The following is a 25,070-nucleotide window of genomic DNA, read 5'->3' on the forward strand; positions in this document are numbered from 1 at the left end:
CTATGATTAAGTTGTGCTCTGTGCAAAATTCTACCAGGCGGCTTCCTCTTTCATTTCTTACCCCCAATCCATATTCACCTACTAAGTTTCCTTCTCCCCCTTTTCCTACTACCGAATTCCAGTCACCCATGACTATTAAATTTTGGTCACCCTTCACTATCTGAATATTTCATTTATTTCATCATACATTTCTTCAATTTCTTCGTCATCTGCAGAGCTAGTTGGCATATAAACTTGTACTAATGTAGTAGGTGTGGGCTTCATATCTATCTTGGCCACAATAATGTGTTCATTATGCTGTTTGTAGTAGCTTACACACATTCCTATTTTCCTATTCATTATTAAACCTACTCCTGCATTACCCCTATTTGATTTTGTGTTTATAACCCTGTAGGCACCTGACCAGAAGTCTTGTTCCTCCTGCCACCGAACTTCACTAATTCCCACTATATCTAACTTTAACCTATCCAATTCCCCTTTTAAATTTTGTAACCTACCTGCCCGATTAAGGGATCTGACATTCCACGCTCCGATCCGTAGAACGCCAGTTTTCTTTCTCCTGATAACGACATCCTCTTGAGTAGTCCCCGCCCGGAGATACGAATGGGGGACTATTTTACCTCTGGAATATTTTACCCAAGAGGACACCATCATCATTTAATCATACAGTAAAGCTGCATGCCCTCGGGAAAAATTACGGCTGTAGTTTCCCCTTGGTTTCAGCCACTCACAGTACCAGCACAGCAAGGCCGTTTTGGTTATTGTTACAAGGCCAGATCAATCAATCATCCAGACTGTTGCCCTTGCAACTACTGAAAAGGCTGCTGCCCCTCTTCAGGAACCACACGTTTGTCTGGCCTCTTGACAGATAGCCCTCCGTTGTGGTTGCACCTACGGTACAGCTATCTGTATCGCTGAGGCACACAAGCCTCCCCACCAACGGCAAGGTCCATGGTTCATGGGGGGAGGATGGAATAAGCATATTGAATATCTCAATGCAGAACTGAGCAAAACATGTTACCTTCTTTGTTCATTAAAATCATGCTGTAGTGAGAAAACAGTATTGAATGCATATCATGCATACTTTCATTCTCGTCTTAGGTACGGGGTCACCTTATGGGGAAACTCTAAAACAGCTAATTGCACTTTTAAAATACAAAAAAAGGCCATTAAAATCTTGTTTGGGTGCAAGCCTAGAGACTCTTGTAAACCCCTGTTTAAGAAATCTGGCATTCCTCCATTACCATGTGTATACATTATGGAAGCCCTTTTGTTCTTTAAATTAAATGTAATAGGCAAGGACCGTAGACTGCAAAAAAACTGTGATATACATGAGCACTTTACCAGACAAAAAACAAACTCACATATGACTCAAATCAGCATAGCACTGTGCCAAAAAGGTACTTTTCACATGGGAGTTAAGCTTTATAACAAACATCCTAAAAACATAAACGCTATCACTGAGGTCAATACATTTGGAAAATCTCTAAAGTCATATTTACAGCATCACTGCTTTTACTCCATTGAAGAATATTTAAATTTATGAAATGTGTTATATAAATACTTACGTGTAAAGTGTATTATTGTAAGCTTAAATATGTATGCCTTGAAATGACTTTCAGCCTGTATATTTACAACTTGACTTGTCCAATGTCTTATGCATAAGCTGCTATGTAGACAACAGGACCAATAAAAAATACAATACAATACAAGAACTATCAAAGTGCGTATTTTGTCCTGGTTTAAAAATAAAAATATTTTGCCCAGTATAAACCAGACACATGACGAACTCATGTAGCTCATTAATTTACATATGTCACAAGACAGAAGTACACACCTGACTGTCTTCCATGCGAACGTGATCACACTATTTTGTGTTTATCCACATATCACTGTCAGTATAATATCATGGAATTAATTTGTACAAAGGCTAAGCAGGGATGGCTAGAAAACAAATGTAAGGATGTAGAGGCATATATCACTAGGGGTAAGGTAGATACTGCCTACAGCAAAATTAGAGAGACATTTGGAGAAAGAGAACCACTTGTAACAATATCAAGAGCTGATGGAAAACCAGTCCTAAGCAAAGAAGGGAAAGCAGAAAGGTGGAAGGAGTATACAGGGTCTATACAAGGGCAATGTACTGGAGGGCAAAATTATGGAAATGGAAGAGGACGTAGATGAAGATGAAATGGGAGATATGATACTGAGTGACGAGATTGACAGAGCACTGAATGGCTTTAGTTGAAACAAGTCGCCGGGAGTAGATAACATTCCATTAGAACTTCTGATGGCCTTGGGACACCCAGCCCTGACAAAACCCTTCCATCTGGTGAGCAAGACGTATGAGACAGGTGAAATACCCTCAGACTTCAAGAAGAATATAATAATTCCAATCCCAAGGAAAGCAGGTGTTGACAGGTGTGAGGATTACTGAACTATTAGTTTGATAAGTCATAGCTGCAAAATAGTAACACAAATTCTTTACAGACGAATGGGAAAACTGGTACAAGCCAGTCTTGGGGAAGTTCAGTTTTGATTCTGTAGAAATGTTGGAACACGTGAGGCAATACTGACCCTACGCCCTACGACTTATCTTAGAAGATAGAGTCAGGAATGGTAGACATATGTTTCTAGCATTTGTAAACTTAGAAAAAGCTTTTGACAATGTTGACTGGAATACTCTCTTTCAGATTCTGAAGGTGGCAGGGGTCAAATACAGGGAACGAAAAGCTACTTACAATTTGTACAGAAACCAGATGGCAGTTATAAGAGTCGAGGGGCATGGAGAGGAAGCAGTGGTTGGGAAGGGAGTAAGACAGGGTTGTAGCCTATCTCTGATGTTATTAAATCTATATACTGAGCAAGCAGTAAAGGAAACAAAAGAATTATTTGGAGCAGGAATTAAAATCCATGGAGAAGAAATAAAAACTTTGAGGTTTGCAGATGACATTGTAATTCTATCGGAGGCAGCAAAGGACCTGGAAGAGCAGTTGAATGAATTAAACAGTCTCTTGAAAGGAGGATATAAGATGAACATGAACAAAAGCAAAATGAGGATAATGGAATGTAGTTGAATTAGATCAGGTGATGCCGAACGAATGAGATTAGGAAATGAGACACTTGATGTAGTAGATGACTTTTGCTATTTGTGGAGCAAAATAACTGATGATGGTCGAAGTAGAAAGGATATAAAATGTAAACTGGCAATGGCAAGAAAAGTTTTTCTGAAGAAGAGAACTTTGTTAACATCAGCTATAGGTTTAAGTGTCAGGAAGTATTTTCTGAAATTATTTTTGTATGTAGCGTAGCCATGTATGGAAGTGAAACATGGACGATAAATAGTTTAGGTAAGAAGAGAATAGAAGCTTTCGAAATGTGGTGCCACAGAAGAATGCTGAAGATTAGATGGATAGATCACGTAATTAATGAGGAGGTACTGAACAGAATTGGGGAGAAGAGGAATTTGTGGTACAACTTGACTAGCATAAGGGGTCGGTTGGTAGGACATGTTCTGAGGCATCAAGGAATCACCAATTTAGTATTGGAGGGCAGCATGGAGGGTAAAAGTCATAGAGGGAGACCAAGAGATGAATACACTAAGCAGATTCAGAAGATTGCAGTAGGTACTTGGATATGAAGAAGCTTGCACAGGACAGGATAGCATGGAGGGCTGCACGAAACCAGTCTATGGACTGAAGACCACAATGACAACAACAAAGAAATAATATTTCTTAAGTTTAAACTAATGGTTAAAAAAGTATGTTTGCCAACATATCGACTGCATAATAGTAATAAGAACATTCTAGGCTTTCTTGGTTAGGAATTTGTATCCTATGAAGTATGCAGACTGTAACGTGCAACATGTTTCTCTAGGAGAAGTTAAACTTTTCACAGCATGCTGTACAGTCTAATAACTAGTGAGGACATGGCCAGATAAATCCATCAAAAACTCAAACAAAGGAAAATGCAGGATGGAATGTAACAATATTATGAAAATGATAGTTGCTACTGACCACAGGGTGGAGATGCTGAGTCACAGACAGGCACAACAAAAAGACTATTGGAAAGTGAGCTTTTGATCAACAAGGCCTTTTGCCTAGTTAGACAACATACACATATACACCCACGCAAATGCTGTGCCCATCTGCGACTCAGCATCTCTGCCAAAAACTCAGGTATTTCCACACATAAATCCATATAATTTTCAAGGTGTGAATCGGAAAGTACCTTAAAATGACAGGGACAGTTACTTGTTGAGCTACTGGTGGTTTTCGATGTAAATGATCAACATTCCTTTGGGTTATTTGCAGAAGATGGTTGATTGTTCATTCAATCAATTGTAAATGTGGACTATCACTGTAATGTTGATTGAGTTATGTTACATTCATAATGCCCATTGGCAGCAAAAAATAGACAACCTCTTGACAGTTTTTACAACAGTCTTTTACATTAGTTTTTTCCACAGTAATTCTTTTTTACACACAGTGATTACACTTAACTGCAGTCAAATATACCCACATCCACACATTATACACGTTTTTAAAAATTCTTTGGAGAAGAAGCACTTGTAAAGCAAATATAATGATTTCAGTTAGTGCTTGGAGTTAATTTTTGGCGTATTATATTTTTACTTATTATACAGTCCAAATCACAACAAACGACAATTATTGCAAGTACTGTTAATCACCTTGTCCTATACCCACCAGGGTTCCCAAGAGCGCTAATGCACTGCTTCCTAGACTTGGGTAGGCACACGAGCCCTGGATCGAAACTGCTCAGTGGATTAATAACGATGGCTGGTCTGCTGGCAAGCCTCGATGTGGTTTTTAGGCAGTTTTACACATCCTGCTATGTGAATACTGGGCTGGTCCCCATGCTCCACCTCAGCTACACAACTCGCAAACATTTGAAACTGTTCATACTATTCCATAGCTTCCTCTAGATGCAGACAGCTGGGTACACTTATTCTGTCCCGGGGAGGGAGGGGGGGGGGGGGGGGGGTGATGGCAGGAAGGGCATCCGGCCAGCCTCTGCAACTAACAGTGCCACAGCAATAGTAACACAGCTGACCCTGTGTGATGCGGGACAAAGGCACTAAGAAAGAATCACCTTGTCATTAGCCAATTGCCATTTTGACAAAAATTCTACCTGACATATTCACAAAGCTATATCAACTGTTCTTAGCTTCAGACTTATGACAATTAAAGTTGTGGAGCAGTTGTCAAGACATGTAGCAATATTTCTCTCATGACAATCAATCCAAATCAGTGTTAAAATTTAGTATTCCCCACAGATTTGAACATATCATACAATGTACCATAGGCAAATAAATGTCATGGTTGTCCATAGCAACACATTTCAGCAGTGTGGAATTTTTTTGCCCATTCTCTGCTGCCACACATGCGCAACTCTCATCCCCTCGACATGTCCCTGCCACTCCACATTTATGTGTGGAAGCACCATTCAACCCAACATTGGCTACAGTTTTATACGAGTAAGACACTAGAGTGTAATCCTTTATATTTAACTTCTCTAACCCTGTGGTAATGTAGTGTTCAAAGAGACACAGAATGTCTATGTTTTCAGATCTCTCCAAATCTTCCAAATAGACAAGAAGTTCTTCTACTTCATTCCTCAGTTCTCTAATACTCTGTGACATAGGCTAACAGTACTTCTCTGTGCATTCTTACACATTTTGCAGGGCTCTTCTGTTATTGTTGGAAGCTGTTCTTGATTTGAAATCTGGAATATTTACTTTGTCTTCTTTTGTGAAGGCATTTCGGAAAGCTTGGTTTAGTAACTCTGCTTTGGCAGCACTGTCTTTGATAGTATCTCCATTGCTATGGCTCAGAGAAGGCATTGATTGTTTCTTGCCACTAACATACTTCACATACGATCAGAATCTCTTTGGATTTTCTGTCAGGTTTCAAGACAAAGCCTCATCCTGAAAACTGTTATAAGCATCTCGCAATTAAGTCCGCACTAAATTTTGAGATTCTGTAAAAGATCACCAATCTTGGGGATTTTGCATCTGTTTAAAGTTGGCATGTTTGTTTTGTTGTTTCTGGAACAGTGTTCTGAACCATTTTGTGTACCAAGGAGGATCAGCTCCGTCGTTTGTTAATGTACACTCCTGGAAATGGAAAAAAGAACACATTGACACCGGTGTGTCAGACCCACCATACTTGCTCCGGACACTGCGAGAGGGCTGTACAAGCAATGATCACACGCACGGCACAGCGGACACATCAGGAACCACGGTGTTGGCCGTCGAATGGCGCTAGCTGCGCAGCATTTGTGCACCGCCGCCGTCAGTGTCAGCCAGTTTGCCGTGGCATACGGAGCTCCATCGCAGTCTTTAACACTGGTAGCATGCCGCGACAGCGTGGACGTGAACCGTATGTGCAGTTGACGGACTTTGAGCCAAGGCGTATAGTGGGCATGCGGGAGGCCGGGTGGACGTACCGCCGAATTGCTCAACATGTGGGGCGTGAGGTCTCCACAGTACATCGATGTTGTCGCCAGTGGTCGGAGGAAGGTGCACGTGCCCGTCGACCTGGGACCGGACCGCAGCGACGCACGGATGCACGCCAAGACCGTAGGATCCTACGCAGTGCCGTAGGGGACCGCACCGCCACTTCCCAGCAAATTAGGGACACTGTTGCTCCTGGGGTATCGGCGAGGACCATTCGCAACCGTCTCCATGAAGCTGTGCTACGGTCCCGCACACCGTTAGGCCGTCTTCCGCTCACGCCCCAACATCGTGCAGCCCGCCTCCAGTGGTGTCGCGACAGGCATGAATGGAGGGACGAATGGAGACGTGTCGTCTTCAGCGATGAGAGTCGCTTCTGCCTTGGTGCCAATGATGGTCGTATGCGTGTTTGGCGCCGTGCAGGTGAGCGCCACAATCAGGACCGCATACGACCGAGGCACACAGGGCCAACACCCGGCATCATGGTGTGGGGAGCGATCTCCTTCACTGGCCGTACACCACTGGTGATCGTCGAGGGGACACTGAATAGTGCACGGTACATTCAAACCGTCATCGAACCCATCGTTCTACCATTCCTAGATCGGCAAGGGAACTTGCTGTTCCAACAGGACAATGCACGTCCGCATGTATCCTGTGCCACCCAACGTGCTCTATAAGGTGTAAGTCAACTACCCTGGCCAGCAAGATCTCCGGATCTGTCCCCCATTGAGCATGTTTGGGACTGGATGAAGCGTCGTCTCACGCGGTCTGCACGTCCAGCACGAACGCTGGTCCAACTGAGGCGCCAGGTGGAAATGGCATGGCAAGCCGTTCCACAGGACTACATCCAGCATGTCTATGATCGTCTCCATGGGAGAATAGCAGCCTGCATTGCTGCGAAAGGTGGATATACACTGTACTAGTGCCGACATTGTGCATGCTCTGTTGCCTGTGTCTATGTGCCTGTGGTTCTGTCAGTGTGATCATGTGATGTATCTGACCCCAGGAATGTGTCAATAAAGTTTCCCCTTCCTGGGACATTGAATTCACGGTGTTCTTATTTCAATTTCCAGGAGTGTATTTGGTATAAATCTCTCAATTGCTGCCGATACTATTTCTTTGAACTCAAGCCACACCTGGTCTACACTTATATTATTAATTTGGAAGGAGTGGATATTTTGTCTCAGAAAGGCATCACGTCGATTTTTATCTGCTTTTTTGAATAGGTATATTTTTCATTTATTTTTGGAGGATTTAGGGGTTACAATATTCAGTCTCGCTATGACATTCCTGTGTTCACTAATCACTGTATCCGTTTTGATGCTCATTATTAACTCAGGATTATTTGTTGCTAAGTGGTCAAATGTGTTTTCACAATCGTTTACTATTCGTGTGGGCTCATAAAGTAACTACTCGAAAATCAAACTCAAGTTTTCTATGAATCTTTCAGCAACTGTATCATCTGAATTGGGAGGTCGGTAAAAGGATCCAATTATTATTTTATTACAGTTGCCTACAATGACCTCTGCCTATACTAACTCAGATGAACTATCTACTTCAATTTCGTGACAACTTTCTCCTCTGAATGCGAAAATATTTTGTTGAGCTGACCTACATAGGGAGAAATGATCACCACGATAAAATACAGGAAATCAGAGCTCGTATGGAACGATATAGGTGTTCGTTCTGTCCATGCTCTATGCAAGATTGGAATAATAGAGAATTGTCAAGGTGGTTCGCTGAACCCTCTACCAATCACTTAAAATGTGATTTGTAGAGTATCCATGTAGATGTAGATGTAGAATGGTACTAAATAGCATATATACAAACAAAAGGAATGATCAGCAGGAGAAATTGCACCATGCAGTACAAAGTAATGGAAGTGTAAAAAATCCGAAGGTCTAGGATAAATATTTCTCATTATACAATGACTGCAAACAAATAAAACAACATTGGACATATTAGTAAAGAAGACACCACAAGGCTTTAACTAATTAACCACTTGGTAATAACAGGAGTCCTCACCATAGGAGAAATAATACTTTCACAGTTGATAGAGTTCTTTCTATTCTTCAATATTTTAATAAAATACAAAAACATCAGAACCTCTATAGTGGAAAATACAGTGGAAAAAATGTGCATCTCAGGCATGGGCACATTATAAGAGCTGTTTACAATGATTAAAAAAATAATTTACACAAAACTTGCACATGAACTGAAAGAAAGTTCCGAGAAAAAAAGAGTACTGTCAAAATAATCAAACACTTGTGCATAATTATTAATGTATTTGAGAAACTGTCCAATGAATATAGAGATATATAGGTCATCTACTTTTGATTTCATTACCCAATTTCCTATTCCAAAACTAAGCACACACACAGCAATTCATTCTAGGAATTCACTATAAACTAAAAAGTGACCAAATAATACATTACTATTTTAAGGATACACAAAAAATAGACAGGGTATTGCCCCGATTTGCTTGACAAGTACCGTTACAGAACACTTCCAGAGCAGTGCAAACTATTTTACGTAAGCCTTCCAACAAAAGATCACATGACAAAGTATCAGACATTCATCAATAACCAATCAGAGTTCGACATATGAACATAATAAACCAAACAAATGTGCTGATGTGTGTGTACTTAACAGATTGCATTACAACGGACTCAAGCTGGCCCTGGGTCAGCTTATATGAAAGGGTCTGGGTTGTCTTATCAGAGGGTGCTCCTGATCGCAAGTGCTATATGGATAGTGGCATCACACCAACAATATTAGTGTCATGCCAGCTACTCAGTTTCCAATGTGGCATCTTTACAACACCCCTCCCCAGTATCGACTGGCAGAACAGATAAACACCAGTGGTGCATGTCCAAAGGAGCCACCACTGAAACCAGCAGCAGATGTATGTCCATGGGCATCACTGCAAAAGGTAGGAGCAGGACAAGGCTCAATGGAAGTTACATGAGTAGCCCCATGACTGGAAGGTCCACTGGTGGCAGAGAAACAGGCACTTGCACTCGCTGACTAAGATGGCTGGGGAAAAACTGCTCAGAAAAAGTCTGTGGGTGGAGGTCACAGTATACATCATGGAACCATGATGGATGAGATTGTTCTGGGGATCCGGGCTCGGTGGTCCACCTGAAAGGTGAAGACTCAGCACCCACATGTACCAGGTGATAGGCATGATATGTTTCAGTGGGTGTGGTGAGGGAGGTACAAACACTCTCCACCAGGCTGCAGCCTTCAATCGAGATGGCTCTATAAGTTGCAAGAAAACCAGAGAAGATGTTAGGCACAGTGTCAGAAATCATTTTCTTTTGGGTTGGGACCACAACTGAATCTTCTTTTTTTTTTCAATACCATTATCCAAGACATTGAATCACAAATATTTCAATGATGGTTGCATAAAAAATTACTTATGGAAATTCTATTTTAGTCCTTCTGCGGCCAGCCTCTGCAACAAGGACTCAAGGTTGTGGAGATAGTTCTCAGGACTGTATCTGTAACCAAGAAATCACCAAGGCATATGTGACAACTTCAAATACTTTGTAGTAACTTATCCATAAAATGTTTGAATATGACAGGGGGTGATGAGATTCCTAAAAACAACCAGTAATAATGGCAGAGGGTATATGATGTATTGAACACAAGGTAAGATTGCTATGCTGCATCCACAAGAATTTGAATATATGCCTCTGTGAGGTCAGTTTTACTGAATAAGATGCTGTGATCTAATTTTGCACAGAGTTCATCTGAGGCCAGTAGGAGATAAATTTCAAATTCAGCTTGTGCATTTATTATTACTTTCAAATCATCACAAAGTATCAAGGTGCCACTGAGTTTGTATATTGTTTAAAAGTGGCATGATCCATCAACTACAGGGAATAGGCATTAACACATTTTCAAGACTGGGTCTGTCCAGTTCTGTTTTTAAGGCATCCTTTGGAAGCAGGGGCACCAGGCAAGCTTTGAAGAAGTTCCAGGCAGCTGTAGCCTTAAGAGTAATCTGAGCTTTGAAATCAGTTGTCTTCCCTAATTCAAATGAGAAAATTTGAGCATATCTATCACAGAGAAAATTACAGTTTTGTTACTGGTAGGAGTGAAAACTCATCCTGTGAAACATTAATAAACATTAATAAATGCCTTCTCTGAAAACTACATAGAACAGATAGTTAGGAGTCCCACTCAAAACGGAAATACATTGGATCCAGTATGAACAAACAGACCTGACATCTTTGAGGATGTCTTCATCGAAACTAGTGTCAGTGATCATGACAAGACAACTAAAGCAAGCAGAAAGATATATACATTCAGTAACTACATAAAATATCAATAGTGTCGTATCACAATAAGGGAGTTGAAACTTTCAGTACAGGGCAGAAACAGGTAGAGGAACTATGGCTCAAGTTTAAAACAACAGATGATGATGCACTGGATAGATATGTAGCCAGCAGAACAGTTCATAGTGGGAGGGAACTTCCATGGTATACAGTCACTGTAAACAAACTGTAAAAGAAATAGAGATCACTGTATAGTAAGTGTAAAACAAAGTGTAGGGCTACAGATAGAAACTGAATGAAATAGCAGTGCTTGAATCCTTCGGTGACTACCAGAGCAGAATATTGTCAAATAATGTTTCACAAAACCCAAAGAAGGTCATATGTAAAGGATGTTAGTAGCATCCAGTCCCTAGCAAATGAAACAGAAGCTGAAACTGAGGGTAGCAAAACAAAAGCTCAAATGCTTAACTCTGTTTTCAAATGGTACTTTACAAAGGAAAACCCAAAAGTATTTCTCCACTTTAATCCTCGTCCCACTGATATGATGAATGAAATAAGTATTAGTGTCAGTGGTAATGGAAATAGCTGAAATCATTAAAACTGAACAAATCTCCTGCGCCGATGGAATCCCTGTCAGATTCTATACTGAATCTGTGGCTGAGTTAGCCCCTCTCCTAATTACATTCTATAGTAGATCCCTCAAACAAAAACTGTGCCCAGTTCTCGGAAAAAAAGCACAGGTCATGCCTGTCTACAAGAGGGGTAGTGGAAGTGATCTACAAAACTACCATCCAATATCCTTGACATCAATTTGTTGTATAATCTGAGAACATATTCTGAGTTCAAACATAATGAAGTATGTTGAACAGAATAACCTCCTGAATGCCAACCAGAATGGATTCTGAAAACATCGATCATGTGAAACCCAACTCACACTTTTCTTGCATAACATGCTTAAAGCTTTGGTCAAGGCATTCAGGTAGATGTAGTATTTCTTGATTTCTGAAAATCATTTGACTCAGTATGAAACCTATGGTTATTGTCAAAACATTGATCATATGGGGCATAAAACGAAATTTGTGACTGGACTGAGGACTTTTTGGTAGGGAGGACGCAGCACATTATCCTGGATGGAGAGTCATCGTCAGATGTAGAAGTCAGTTCAGGTAAGTGTGTTGGGACCCTTGCCATTCACATGGTATTTTAATGATTTTGCAGACAATATTAATAGTAACCTCTGAATTTTTGCCAATGATGCAGTTATCTACACTCCTGGAAATGGAAAAAAGAACACATTGACACCGGTGTGTCAGACCCACCATACTTGCTCCGGACACTGCGAGAGGGCTGTACAAGCAATGATCACACACACGGCACAGCGGACACACCAGGAACCGCGGTGTTGGCCGTCGAATGGCGCTATCTGCGCAGCATTTGTGCACCGCCGCCGTCAGTGTCAGCCAGTTTGCCATGGCATACGGAGCTCCATCGCAGTCTTTAACACTGGTAGCATGCCGCGACAGCGTGGACGTGAACCGTATGTGCAGTTGACGGACTTTGAGCGAGGGCGTATAGTGGGCATGCGGGAGGCCGGGTGGACGTACCGCCGAATTGCTCAACACGTGGGGCGTGAGGTCTCCACAGTACATCGATGTTGTCGCCAGTGGTCGGCGGAAGGTGCACGTGCCCGTCGACCTGGGACCGGACCGCAGCGACGCACGGATGCACGCCAAGACCGTAGGATCCTACGCAGTGCCGTAGGGGACCGCACCGCCACTTCCCAGCAAATTAGGGACACTGTTGCTCCTGGGGTATCGGCGAGGACCATTCGCAACCGTCTCCATGAAGCTGGGCTGCGGTCCCGCACACCGTTAGGCCGTCTTCCGCTCACGCCCCAACATCATGCAGCCCGCCTCCAGTGGTGTCGCGACAGGCGTGAATGGAGGGACGAATGGAGACGTGACGTCTTCAGCGATGAGAGTCGCTTCTGCCTTGGTGCCAATGATGGTCGTATGCGTGTTTGGCGCCGTGCAGGTGAGCGCCACAATCAGGACCGCATACGACCGAGGCACACAGGGCCAACACCCGGCATCATGGTGTGTGGAGCGATCTCCTACACTGGCCGTACACCACTGGAGATCGTCGAGGGGACACTGAATAGTGCATGGTACATCCAAACCGTCATCGAACCCATCGTTCTACCATTCCTAGACCGGCAAGGGAACTTACTGCTCCAACAGGACTATGCACGTCCGCATGTATCCCGTGCCACCCAACGTGCTCTATAAGGTGTAAGTCAACTACCCCGGCCAGCAAGATCTCCGGATCTGTCCCCCATTGAGCATGTTTGAGACTGGATGAAGCGTCGTCTCGCGCGGTCTGCACGTCCAGCACGAACGCTGGTCCAACTGAGGCGCCAGGTGGAAATGGCATGGCAAGCCGTTCCACAGGACTACATCCAGCAACTCTACGATCGTCTCCATGGGAGAATAGCAGCCTGCATTGCTGCGAAAGGTGGATATACACTGTACTAGTGCTGACATTGTGCATGCTCTGTTGCCTGTGTCTATGTGCCTGTGGTTCTGTCAGTGTGATCATATGATATATCTGGCCCCAGGAATGTGTCAATAAAGTTTCCCCTTCCTGGGACAATGAATTCACGGTGTTCTTATTTCAATTTCCAGGAGTGTATAATGGAGTACTATCTGAAAGAAGCTGCATAAATATTCAATCAGATCTTGAGAAGGTTTCAAAGTGGTGAAAAGATTGGCAACTTGCTTTAAATGTTCAGAAATGTAAAATTGTGTACTTCACAAAACAAAAAAACATACTATCATATGGCTCTAATATCAATGAATCACTGTTGAAATTAGCCAACTCACATAAATACATGGGTGTAACACTTTGTAGGGATATGAAATGTGATTGTGAGGATAAGATTAGAATAATTACTGCACACACAGAGGCATTCAAACAATGATTCTTCCTGTGCTCTGTAAATGAACGGAACAGAAAACCCTTATAACTGGTACAATGGGACATACCCTTTGCCATGCACCTCATGATGGTTTTCAGAGAACAGCTGTAGATGTAGATGTAGAGAATCTTCAATGCAGTGAAAGATCCTTGGACTGCACTGTGTGTGCTGTTTGATGAACGGTAAATCCAAAAATGTGGAAAAAGTCTATCACAGAAACATTACCCACTTTGGGGGCAGCTACCACAAGAAAATGCAGCGAACATGTGGATTGGATATAAGTCAGTAAAACTGGAAGTAACCCTACCAAGGGCACACAATGGTGCCTATAGGCCCAGAGGTTTGTCTCAGGTGCTTGCAAGAGTGGTGACCCTAACTTAAGTAAGTTGGTTGGTTTAGCAAGGACACATAAGCACCAGTGTCAAGGGGCAACTTCACTGAGTATTTGCCTATGCACGCACTAGGAGGAAGTCTGCACTTCTCTATATTTATCCATAGATTTATCCTAAACTCCACAGGTTGCAGCATATTTCCATCACAACTGTTGCAACACACCTTTGGCAAATGTCCCTTTTTGCTGTACCTGTGGGATGTAGCATAATCGATGGGAGCATGTTCTGTGTGAGTGGCAAAGGAAGCAATCTTTACAGCTGGGTCACAGCATTGCCACTGCCATGGCCTGCGTACCCTTGTGTGGGTGTTTATGGGATCATCTGGGCCAGAGAACAGGTTATATCCCACACTACCACCGCTGATGAGCTGACTGCTACAACAAACATTGGGCTGTGTGGGAAGGCTTGAGGTACTTACATTACTTCCAGCAAAGAAGGATCTGATTTCTCCAAATAATGGTTCCTCACTTTTGAGTCATGGGAAAGATGCGCCATAACAATCCTGATTAGATAGTAGCTCTGCCCATCATTTAACATTCCAATTTCTACATAATCCCACTAGGACAGTGCCGACTATGCATGAGACTAACTGAAGCCCATTTTCCATTGACAAAATTCTAGCCTGGCTGCACCACTGATAAATGTTCCTGCAATGAAGAAAATATTATCAGCCACTCAGTTTCCACCAGATTTTTTAGGAGATCTAGTTTATCTGTATTAGATGATACTGTTCAGGATTTCCTGAGAATAAGACAGCCTTTTGTCTCTGTGTCAAAAATCCGCGAGCCTTCAAATATAACTACACTCAACAGAAGAAAGTGTCCCACTCTCACTTGGTTTGTTAAATGGTGAAAAAGGCATAAGTTCAGGTGGTACAGAATATGTACCTGTTAACACTTACTAGTGCTTGCACTGCTGTAATATTGCTGCTGTTAGCTCATGGTAACACTACAAAGTTGTTGTAGTTCCTCCTTGGTTGGAAACCCCAAACTCTTGCATAAGTACGAAAAAATGTTAAAAGTCTTATTTGCAAGCATCACATGTCCTGAGTTATTTCAACTTTTGTAAAGGTGAGTTACACACAAAACAATTGTGCATTCACTCCAATCTTCTGAACAAAGTGAAATCTGTTATGGAATACTTCCAGAACAGAGCACACTATTTTAAGTAAGCATTCCACCAGAAGTCCAGTTTACTCAGTATCAGAGATTTTTGAAAAAAGAGGGGAGGTGGGGGTGGGGGGGGGGCAGTGGGAAGAGACAATAGGCACACTTCACTGATTACATCAGAACTGACTCAGACTATCCCTGAACCAGTTCCACAAAAGAATATTGTGTGGTCTTGTCAGAGGGTGCTCCTCATGACAAGTGTCATCTGGGTAGTGGCACCATAGTGATTGACGATGATGATGATGTTGGTTTGTGGAGTGCTCAACATCATGGCCATTAGCACCTGTACAGTTTCCAATTTTCCCATTTCCAGTCTTGCCATGTCCCAAATGATGATGAGATGATGAGGACAACAGAAACACCCAGCTGCTGGGTGGAGAAAATCCCCAACCTGGCTGGGAATCGAACCCAGGACCCAATGATCCAGAGGCAGCAACACTAGCCGTTAAACCACGAGCTTTGACACAGTGACTGACAGCAATATTGTGCCAGCTGCTCAGTTTCCATTGTAATGTTGAGTGGCACCACTATAAATAACAAGAGATTAGTGACAACTATGGATGGCAAAATTTTAAGTTACACTATGGCAAGATACTGAGCTTTGACACTTTATGCCAATACTTTCTCATTCTAAGGCACACATTCATGTCCTCTGAACAAGCCATATGAAAAATTATGTTAAAGATATAAGCAGTACTGTATGTCTACTGCCCACAAAACTGAGTAGAAATCATGATGAAAACATGACACAAAAACATTTCATTGTCATATGTATGGCGTGATTTTCAGTAGTTTAAAGACTTGAGATAAAGCTAAACTACACACCAAAACTGATGATATCAGTTTAGCAGAAACATTACAAAAACATTAAAGTAATGCCAGCACAGTTACTAATTTGCATTAAGTACAGTGACTGCAGAGCATGAAAGAAAAACATACTTATTTACACATAGCAAGTACAATGCTCATACCTGGCTCACTGATATCAAGCATCATGTCATTTGAAAGCAAACGGTATCATCAGAAATAACTCTATAGTACACAAATGAATCAGATGATTCCCAATATTATGAAGAATGCTCTGACAAAGCTTTAAAATGATCATGAGACTGACAGTTTTGAATAATGGGTTTCAATTCCTTTAATTTTGTTCTTTGTTTTGGTCCCATAGCCTACATTCCCATTGCGTCACAATTACGCTTTGAATTTTCACTGAATCTCTCCCTTTAAAACGAAGTTTGCCTTATCTAATTTATTATTCAGTGTGTGTGTGTGTGTGTGTGTGTGTGTGTGTGTGTGTGTGTGTGTGCATGCTCTCACATTTGTATGCATGAGTGCAAAAATGCTGGTCATAAAAATTACAACAAATTAATGCAATCTTCTATTATTTTTCTCATCTTTGAATTTTCCCTTGTTATTACATTCCTGTTTCTTTCCTTGGGAATTAATTCAATCCTTAGGCATTTCTTTCCTATTTATTTGCTCTGAGGTTAGCCCTTCATTTTAAATTGTCAACCACCTAACAGATCTTCAGTATGTGTATTTTGAAACTTGAACCTTAGCTAAGTGTTACTTCCTTATCTGTTCATTTACCTGGTCTATACCCTGCACTAGGATTTTCAGTGACATTTCCCTTTTTCTGGATGATGTCTTTATTGAAAGCTAACTAGTACATACATTTGACTGGCTACATTCTCCTAGCCAACTATTAAGAACCAACTTGATAATTAATTCTGAAGAGGGATATTATGTGAGTAATTGTCTTCTGTCTTTTAGTGAATATTGGCTTTCATTTTAATTTACTTGCCAATATTAATATTGCAACTGAACCTGACCTCTACACTTAACCTCTACCAAAGACTGAACTCTATATTTCGGCAGATTGAGTACATACAGAATCCTTTTGCTGTTTGGAATGTACTCTATTCCAGCAGTATACACTTATTTCTCTAATTTTGAGAAATAACACACCATAAAGGTGAACATTCCTTTATTAACAACATTGTTCACCTGACGTTGCTCAGAAACTATCTACAGTGTGCTCAAATTTGCATTACTCATTTTTCACAATTTCAAATTCTTGTAAATGAAATGGACCATGACAAAGCAACACTCTCAGATAGTTCTTTAACAGCCTGCTGAATGTGGATCTACAGCAAGCAGTTGTCTCTCAAAGGCCTAAGAGCCCCTGAAACACATACAATACCATAACAAGTACCATCTTTTCACAAAGTTAACAACATATATTTTTTAAAATCTCATTCTACATCAATATATAAAGATTAATATATCACATCAAATCATTCTCAATCATACACTGTTTTGATGTTACTTGTACCAGTCCCTCTGATGTAGTTATTACTCCTGATTTTGTACCATCACAATAATCCAAACGATTAGCAAAGTTTCCAGGCTTATTTATGAGCCAATTAATCACTCAGCACCTCTACTATGTGGTGATATGTTTCTTTTACTCCTTTAGTTATTTATATTCCACCACAGACTTTCCATTACCATACTTGTAACTACCATTCAGGAGCAATTGAAACATTCATTTCTGTTAATACCCACTTGCAGTGTTTACAAAAACAATACTGTATGGACTAAAACTCATTCAGAAATTTGTAAATCAGGAGGTAGTGTCATAAAGACTATTTGATTAACTTGGAGAAAAATAGTAAAAGCAAGCACAAAAAGACATGTGAAATTCCAAATTTACAAACAACAACTTCCACTTTTGTTTCTCTACATGATACTGCTTACATAATAAATCAGCATTCATACCTGTGAAAGTTTCTGCAAAACATGTGCAGGAGTAATATGAGCACTGCAGTGAATGGTAGCCACATCAGTAGCTCTTAGTTTTTGAAAGCAATGTTGTAATATAGTGCTGAAAAAAATAATTTGTATTCAAACAAACATATGCAGAATACATTATGTCAAATTAAATTTTATCTCTAAATTGATATAATTACAATTAATAAACAAAGCTTAATTAAGATTTCCTTTCACATAAAGTCCATCAGCATCTGCACAATTTACAAAATGTAATGCAGGATATCTACAAACTTTTTAAGTACAAAAAAATCACTTTCTCTAAGCTTCAATGGTTTCCACACATATATAATGGCACAAATGGTAAAAAATCTCTTTAGGTATATGCAATCTTCTGGGCCAGTTATTATGAAGAAACCTACATTGAAGATAATGATTATTAAGACATAATAATGCAATGGATGTGGTACAGTGTTTGTTATGGTCAAGTGTTATAGCTTAGAAGCTAAAACAAATTTGCAAGATGACTCAAGGTAGATTACATTATGTTGACAGAAGTCACATTATATAATTTATGACAATCTTTAGAGAAATTCTGTTCTAACTTCTAAATTATCAGACAGCAGAGCGAAATTAATTGTTCACATAAATCAATATGGTGATTTTTGCCCCTTACTGATCAGCTCAATAATATGTTACTACTACCTTTTGGTAAAGCAGTCATCTCAGATCAGGGACTACAAAAAAACGTTTTCTGAAACACTAGTTTCTGATTCAGTGCAAAAAGTGTATGAAGAAAAATACTACTATGTACATAAAGCTACTTCTAACTGGTTTACTGTTTTTATTTAGTGATTGCCAGCTAAGCAACTTCATAATAAATTAATTTTGCCTCAAAAAGGTTTGAGAGAACATTTATATATTATGAAGAAGGTTAGATGACAAAGAGTTTTTGATACCATTACTCATGGTGAAAATCAGCAGTCGGGCCAAAATACTTTAAAAATTGATTAAAAACAGTCTTGATCACAGTAAAAATTTATTACAGTGGTTGCCATCTTTGGTCAGAATGTCACCATCTTCATACCATTTATATCATGATGGTAGGTGGTTGGCATTTAACGAAGCAGATGTGACTCCATGAACATCAAATGCTCAAACAACTGCTTAGAAAATTTCAGTACCTGATTTTCATAGAGCAATTTCACAAATATTTTGATGTTGTCTGCTTCATACTTGTAACGTGTGACACCATTACAAAATTAAATAAGACTGCTTGAAACTCCAATGACTGACACCTGAAGATAGCACCCAGGTGGACTGCTGAAATATTGTGTCGAGATGACATTATGTTCCTGCTGGAGACCCGACATGCTCATCATTAATATCAGATTACTTGTAAATACCTGATACAGTAAATATCTGATACAGTATCAAACCTTTCCATCTGTCTAATTATCAAATCACCTCAACAAGCTAATGATCTGTTAGAAAAGCTTGTCTTTTGAACTTCTATTATTAGCTGTCTTTGGTCCACACATACTTGTCCACAGAACAGAAATAAGTTTTAAACCATCAACATTATTTGTAACCACATATTAAAATATCATAGTGCAAAAAAGTGACAGAACACCTACATAATATCGTACAGGATGTCTACAGGAAAAATCCAATATAGAATTGACTCACGTATCATCCACATGTCAATGGAAATCCCCAACAGCAACTCATTGTAAGAAAGCCACACGTGAAGAATCTTACGCGCCAACTGATCATGTTATGATGTGCAAAATTTTTGTTCAGTTAACTGCACATCTAGCTCTCTAGTTCTCTAAGTTATTTGTAGACCTGTTCAGAATGCTCTTCAAAACCAGTTTCAAATGATCTTGGTATCATGGAGCAACAACCATATTACACAGTATTATGTTGAAAACTGAAGTCCAACCCTTCATGAGGTTTGTGTATTGTACAGTAGAGACAACCAACTTATGCCAGGTGTAATTTTCATTTTCAGAAGTAAGTAAAATATTCTTTCATTATTAATTAGTTGGGTATGTATTTATTCCAATTTTCTGACAATATTATGAAAAGGATAGTTGCTATTCACCATATAGCAGAGATGCTGAGTCACAGATTGGCACAACAAAAAGACCGTCAAGCAAAGCTTTCTGCCAAACAGTCCTTCTTCAGAATTAGACAACATACATACTCACACTCACACTCATGCAAATGCAACCTCTCACACACATGATCACAGTCTCTGGCTGCCAAGACCAGATTGCGAGCAGCAGCATACGATGGCAGAAGCAAACTGGGTTGTGGGGTTAAGGAGGAGGCTGGGGCAGGGAGGGGGACAGATAGCAGGGTAGGGGTGGGGGACAGTAAAGTGTAGCTTGTGGGAGCATACAAGTATGAAGTGGGGAGTGGGTAGGGCAGCTAACTGCACTCAGGAGGTTGGACAGAGGGAGGGGGGGAGTGCAACAGAAAAGATGAGAAGTAGGAAGACTGTGGGTGCATTGATGGAATAGTGGGCTATGTAGTGGTGGAATGGGAACAGGGAAGGGGATAGGTGGGTAAAGGACAATTACTAATGAAGTTCTAGGCCAAGAGGGTTACAGGAATGTAGGATATATTGTAGAGAGAGTTTCCACCTGTGCAGTTCAGAAAAATTGGTGCTGGTGGGACAATTCCAGAGGGCACAGGTTGTGAAGCAGTTATTGAAATGAAGAGTGTCATGTTAGGCAGTGTACTCAGCAACTGGGTGGCCCATCTATCCAACCACTGTGCTGTATTCTACATGGGCCTAACAACCAACAAGCTGCCTGTCCACATTAATGGCTACTGACAAACAGAGTCCAAGAAACAGCTGGAGCGCTCACTTGCTGAGCACATTTCCCAGCATTACATTCTTCATTTCAGTGACTGTTTCACAGCCTGCACCATCTGGAACCTTTTCACCAAAGCAACTTTACTGAATTACACAGGTGTTCACATGCCAGCACTACACAGCCCACTATTCAACCAGAGCACCATCAGCCTTTTAACTTCTCTTCTTTTCTGCACCCCTACCCCCCAATCCATCTAACGTCAACATTGCATGTAGCTGCCCTACCCTCTCCCCACCCCTCTGTACACTCCCACAAGCAGCACTTTACTGTTTCCCACCTCTACCCTGCTACCCCTACCCCTCCCTGCCCCAGCCTCCTCCTTAACCCCACCACCCAGTTTGCTTCTCGCATCATATGCTGCTGCTCCCAGTCTGGCCTTGGCAGCCAGAGACTATAATCATGTGTATATGAACTCCAGTTGTGTGAGTGTGAGTGAATATGTTGTCTAATTCTGATGAAGACCTGTTTGGCAGAAAGCTCTGTTTGACAAGTCTTTTTGTTGTACCCATTTGCAACTCAGCATCTCTGCTATATGGTGAGTAGTAACTACACTTTTCATAATATTGTCTTCCTCCAATCTGGATACTTCAATCTTCCATTTGTCCATTTCCTCCCTCCTGCTCTGCCAATCTCCTCCTTCTGCTCCCTTTGTCCATTTCCTCCACCCTCCCCCTTTGCCTATCACCTCCACCCCTCACTCTCTGTCCATCTGCTCTTCCTCTGTTCATCTGCTCTTCCTCTGTTCATCTGCTCCTCCCCCTTGTCCATCTGCTCCTTCCCCCTCTGCCCATCTCCTCCTCACCCCCTCCAATTTTAGCTCCCTCCTCTCCTTGACCAGCTCCTCCTCCCCCTCTGTCTCTATTTCCTCCTCTCCCTCTCTCTTCCATCTCCTCCCCCTCTCCCCCTGTCCATCTCCTCTTCCCCTCACTCTCATTTTTCATTTCCACCTTCCTGTGTGCATCTCCTCCCCACCCCTCTATCTGTCCACCTTCTCCCCTTTCCTTTCTCTATCCATTTCCTCCTCCCATCCCTCTGTCCACCTCCTCTTTCCTACTCTCCCTGTACATCTCTCTGTCCCGCTGTCTCTGTCCATCTCCTTCTTTTTCCTTTCCCTGTCCATCACCTCCTCTCCCCTCTCGCTGTCCATTTCCCCTCCTCCTACCTCTGTCTACCTCCTCCCCCTTCTATCTGTCTCCATTTCCTCCTTCCCCTTCTCTGTCAATATCCTCTGCCCCCCTGCTCTGTCCACATTATCTTCCCCACCCCAACATGATGCTGGTGATTCTTACCTGCATAGTATTTCTTTCAAGATAGAAGCTAACGTGTGTACCAAATTTTGTTGAAATCATTCCCAGGGTTTAGGATGCACTTTTAGCCATGGCTTTGAATGCATACACACATGTCAACTATATTTCATATATATTTAACATATATTTGAGGTTCGCTGATGACATTGTAATTCTGTCAGAGACAGCAAAGGACTTGGAAGAGCAGTTGAATGGACTGGACAGTGTCTTGAAAGGAGGATATAAGATGAACATCAACAAAAGCAAAACAAGGATAATGGAATGTAGTCTAATTAAGTCGGGTGATGCTAAGGGAATTAGATTAGGGAATGAGGCACTTAAAGTAGTGAAGGAGTTTTGCTATTTGGGGAGCAAAATAACTGATGATGGTCGAAGTAGAGAGGATATAAAATGTAGGCTGGCAATGGCAAGGAAAGCGTTTCTGAAGAAGAGAAATTTGTTAACATCCAGTATTGATTTAAGTGACAGGAAGTCATTTCTGAAAGTATTCGTATGGAGTGTAGCCATGTATGGAAGTGAAACATGGACGATAAATAGTTTGGACAAGAAGAGAATAGAAGCTTTCGAAATGTGGTGCTACAGAAGAATGCTGAAGATTAGATGGGTAGATCACATAACTAATGAGGAAGTATTGAATAGGATTGGGGAGAAGAGAAGTTTGTGGCACAACTTGACCAGAAGAAGGGATCGGTTGGTAGGACATGTTCTGAGGCATCAAGGGATCACCAATTTAGTATTGGAGGGCAGCGTGGAGGGTAAAAATCGTAGAGGGAGACCAAGAGATGAATACACTAAGCAGATTCAGAAGGATGTAGAATGCAGTAGGTACTGGGAGATGAAAAAGCTTGCACAGGATAGAGTAGCATGGAGAGCTGCATCAAACCAGTCTCAGGACTGAAGACCACAACAACAACAACATTTAACATATTTCATGCATTTCATACAAATATCATTCATTATCTCTAGGAATTTTGCCATGCAGTTTCATTTTCATGCTGCTCAATGTTTATGATATCTACTCTCCTAAGCTCTATGTTGTACAATTATATAATTTTGCAGATATATCCCGGGTATATGCGGGTATGGTCTGCAAATTTGTTGTGAATAGTTAGTAGCAAAGAAATAATAAATTAAAATGTCATGCATTATGTGGCAGTTTTTAATGCATTTCAGTGTTTATGACATCATATCTCCTGAATTATATGTAGTACAATGTTATAGAGGGCATAGCAAAAAGAATCAGCTGATTTAAGAAAACCATAATTATTATGTTATTTGAGATATGTTCATGAACGACATACTGTTGGACAGAGCAAACTCCAAGTTTTATGTGGTTTCTGATAGGTAGCAGCACCGTACACCCGCTTCAGTTCTAGTAAAAATGATGGTGAGAAAACAGAAAGCGTTTTGTGTTCTACGTTTTGTGGAGTGCAGGTCAGTAATAACTATTCACCTTGACTTCTGTACTTGGAATGGTATGGCTCTTCCTACAGCACAGAGCATTAGATGATGGCATGAACAATTATGAGGAACAGGTTGTTTGTGTAAAGGCAAATTGCTGGGCCATCCCTGAGCATCTGACAGAGACATCTAATGCATCTGCCATAATTTCACAAGGAGTCTGCAGAAATCCATTCTCTGTACAGTTGACAGCTCAACATGCCCCTGATGTCCATAAGGCTTGTGTTGCGTTGACGTTTACACATGAAACCATACAAAATTAATCTACTGCAAGCTCTTTGTGAAGGTGACAAACAACAACGTTTGCAGTCCTGTAATTTCATTTTTGGCAAGGCAGAGGATGACAGTTTTCTTCCAGCATTAGTGCTTTTTGACAAGGCAATATTCCATTTAAATGGAAAGGTGAAGCATCATAATGTGAGAATATTGGGTAGGGAACAATCACATGAAGTTGTACAACATGAGAGGGACTCTCCAAAATTTGATGTGTTTTGTGCAGTTTCATAGTAAAAGGTGTATGGTCCATTTTTCTTTGCCTTTACACTGTTAGAGGAGGTACACATCTTGATATGCTTGAGAACTTTCTTTTCCCACAGTTGAAAACTGATTTGAACTACTTCATTTACCAACAAGATGGGGCACTGCCAGACTGGCATCTGGAAGTACGGGAATTTTGAAATCAAAGGATTACCAAACTGGATCAAATGATTCAGCCTTACATTACTGGCCTCCAAGGTCACCGAAGCTGACAGTATGTGATTATTTCTTGCAGGGGTTTATAAAAGACATTGTTTATGTGCCGCTGTTACCAACACCAGTGAATGAACTGAGATATCGCATAATAACAGCTGTGGAAGCTGTTACTCAAGACATGCTCGGTGCAGTGTGGGAACAATTTGCATGCCGCACTGACATATGCACTGCATCTCAAGGGGGGGCTGAACACCTATGAATGGGCATGACCAAAAACTTTTCGAGTTCCCTGTTCATCAAAAATCAAAATTCATTGTACATGTTTATTAGTGTCAGAAGTATAGATGTGCCTTATTGAACAATTCTTTCTGATACACCTGTATTTTACTCGGTGGATTGAGAAGCATATGTGGGTATAGTCTGCAAAATGTGTTCTGAACAGAGTTAGTAGTAAAGAAGTAATAAATTAAAACTTCATGCATGATGCAACATTTTATTCACACATCTCAGTATTTGATATCACATCTCCTGAACTGTGTGTCATATAATGATATATTTTTGTAGGCATATTCAGCAGCATATTTGGATACTGTCTATAAAATGTGTTTTTAACTAATAAATTTAAAAGTCATACATGATGCAACAATTTT

General features: G+C 41.0%; 1 protein-coding gene across 1 annotated transcript in view; it reads right to left on the minus strand.

Annotated features, from left to right (window-relative positions):
• LOC126457597 (cytoplasmic dynein 2 heavy chain 1) overlaps positions 1-25,070 on the minus strand; it is an 808,157-nt gene that overhangs the window by 333,414 nt on the left and 449,673 nt on the right. Inside the window, exon 39 of the mRNA XM_050094037.1 lies at positions 18,081-18,186. Coding sequence (XP_049949994.1) covers positions 18,081-18,186 — 106 coding nt within the window. The remainder of the gene's footprint in view (positions 1-18,080; positions 18,187-25,070) is intronic.

The sequence above is a fragment of the Schistocerca serialis genome, chromosome 2, assembly GCF_023864345.2.
Source record: "Schistocerca serialis cubense isolate TAMUIC-IGC-003099 chromosome 2, iqSchSeri2.2, whole genome shotgun sequence".
NCBI lineage: Eukaryota > Metazoa > Arthropoda > Insecta > Orthoptera > Acrididae > Schistocerca > Schistocerca serialis.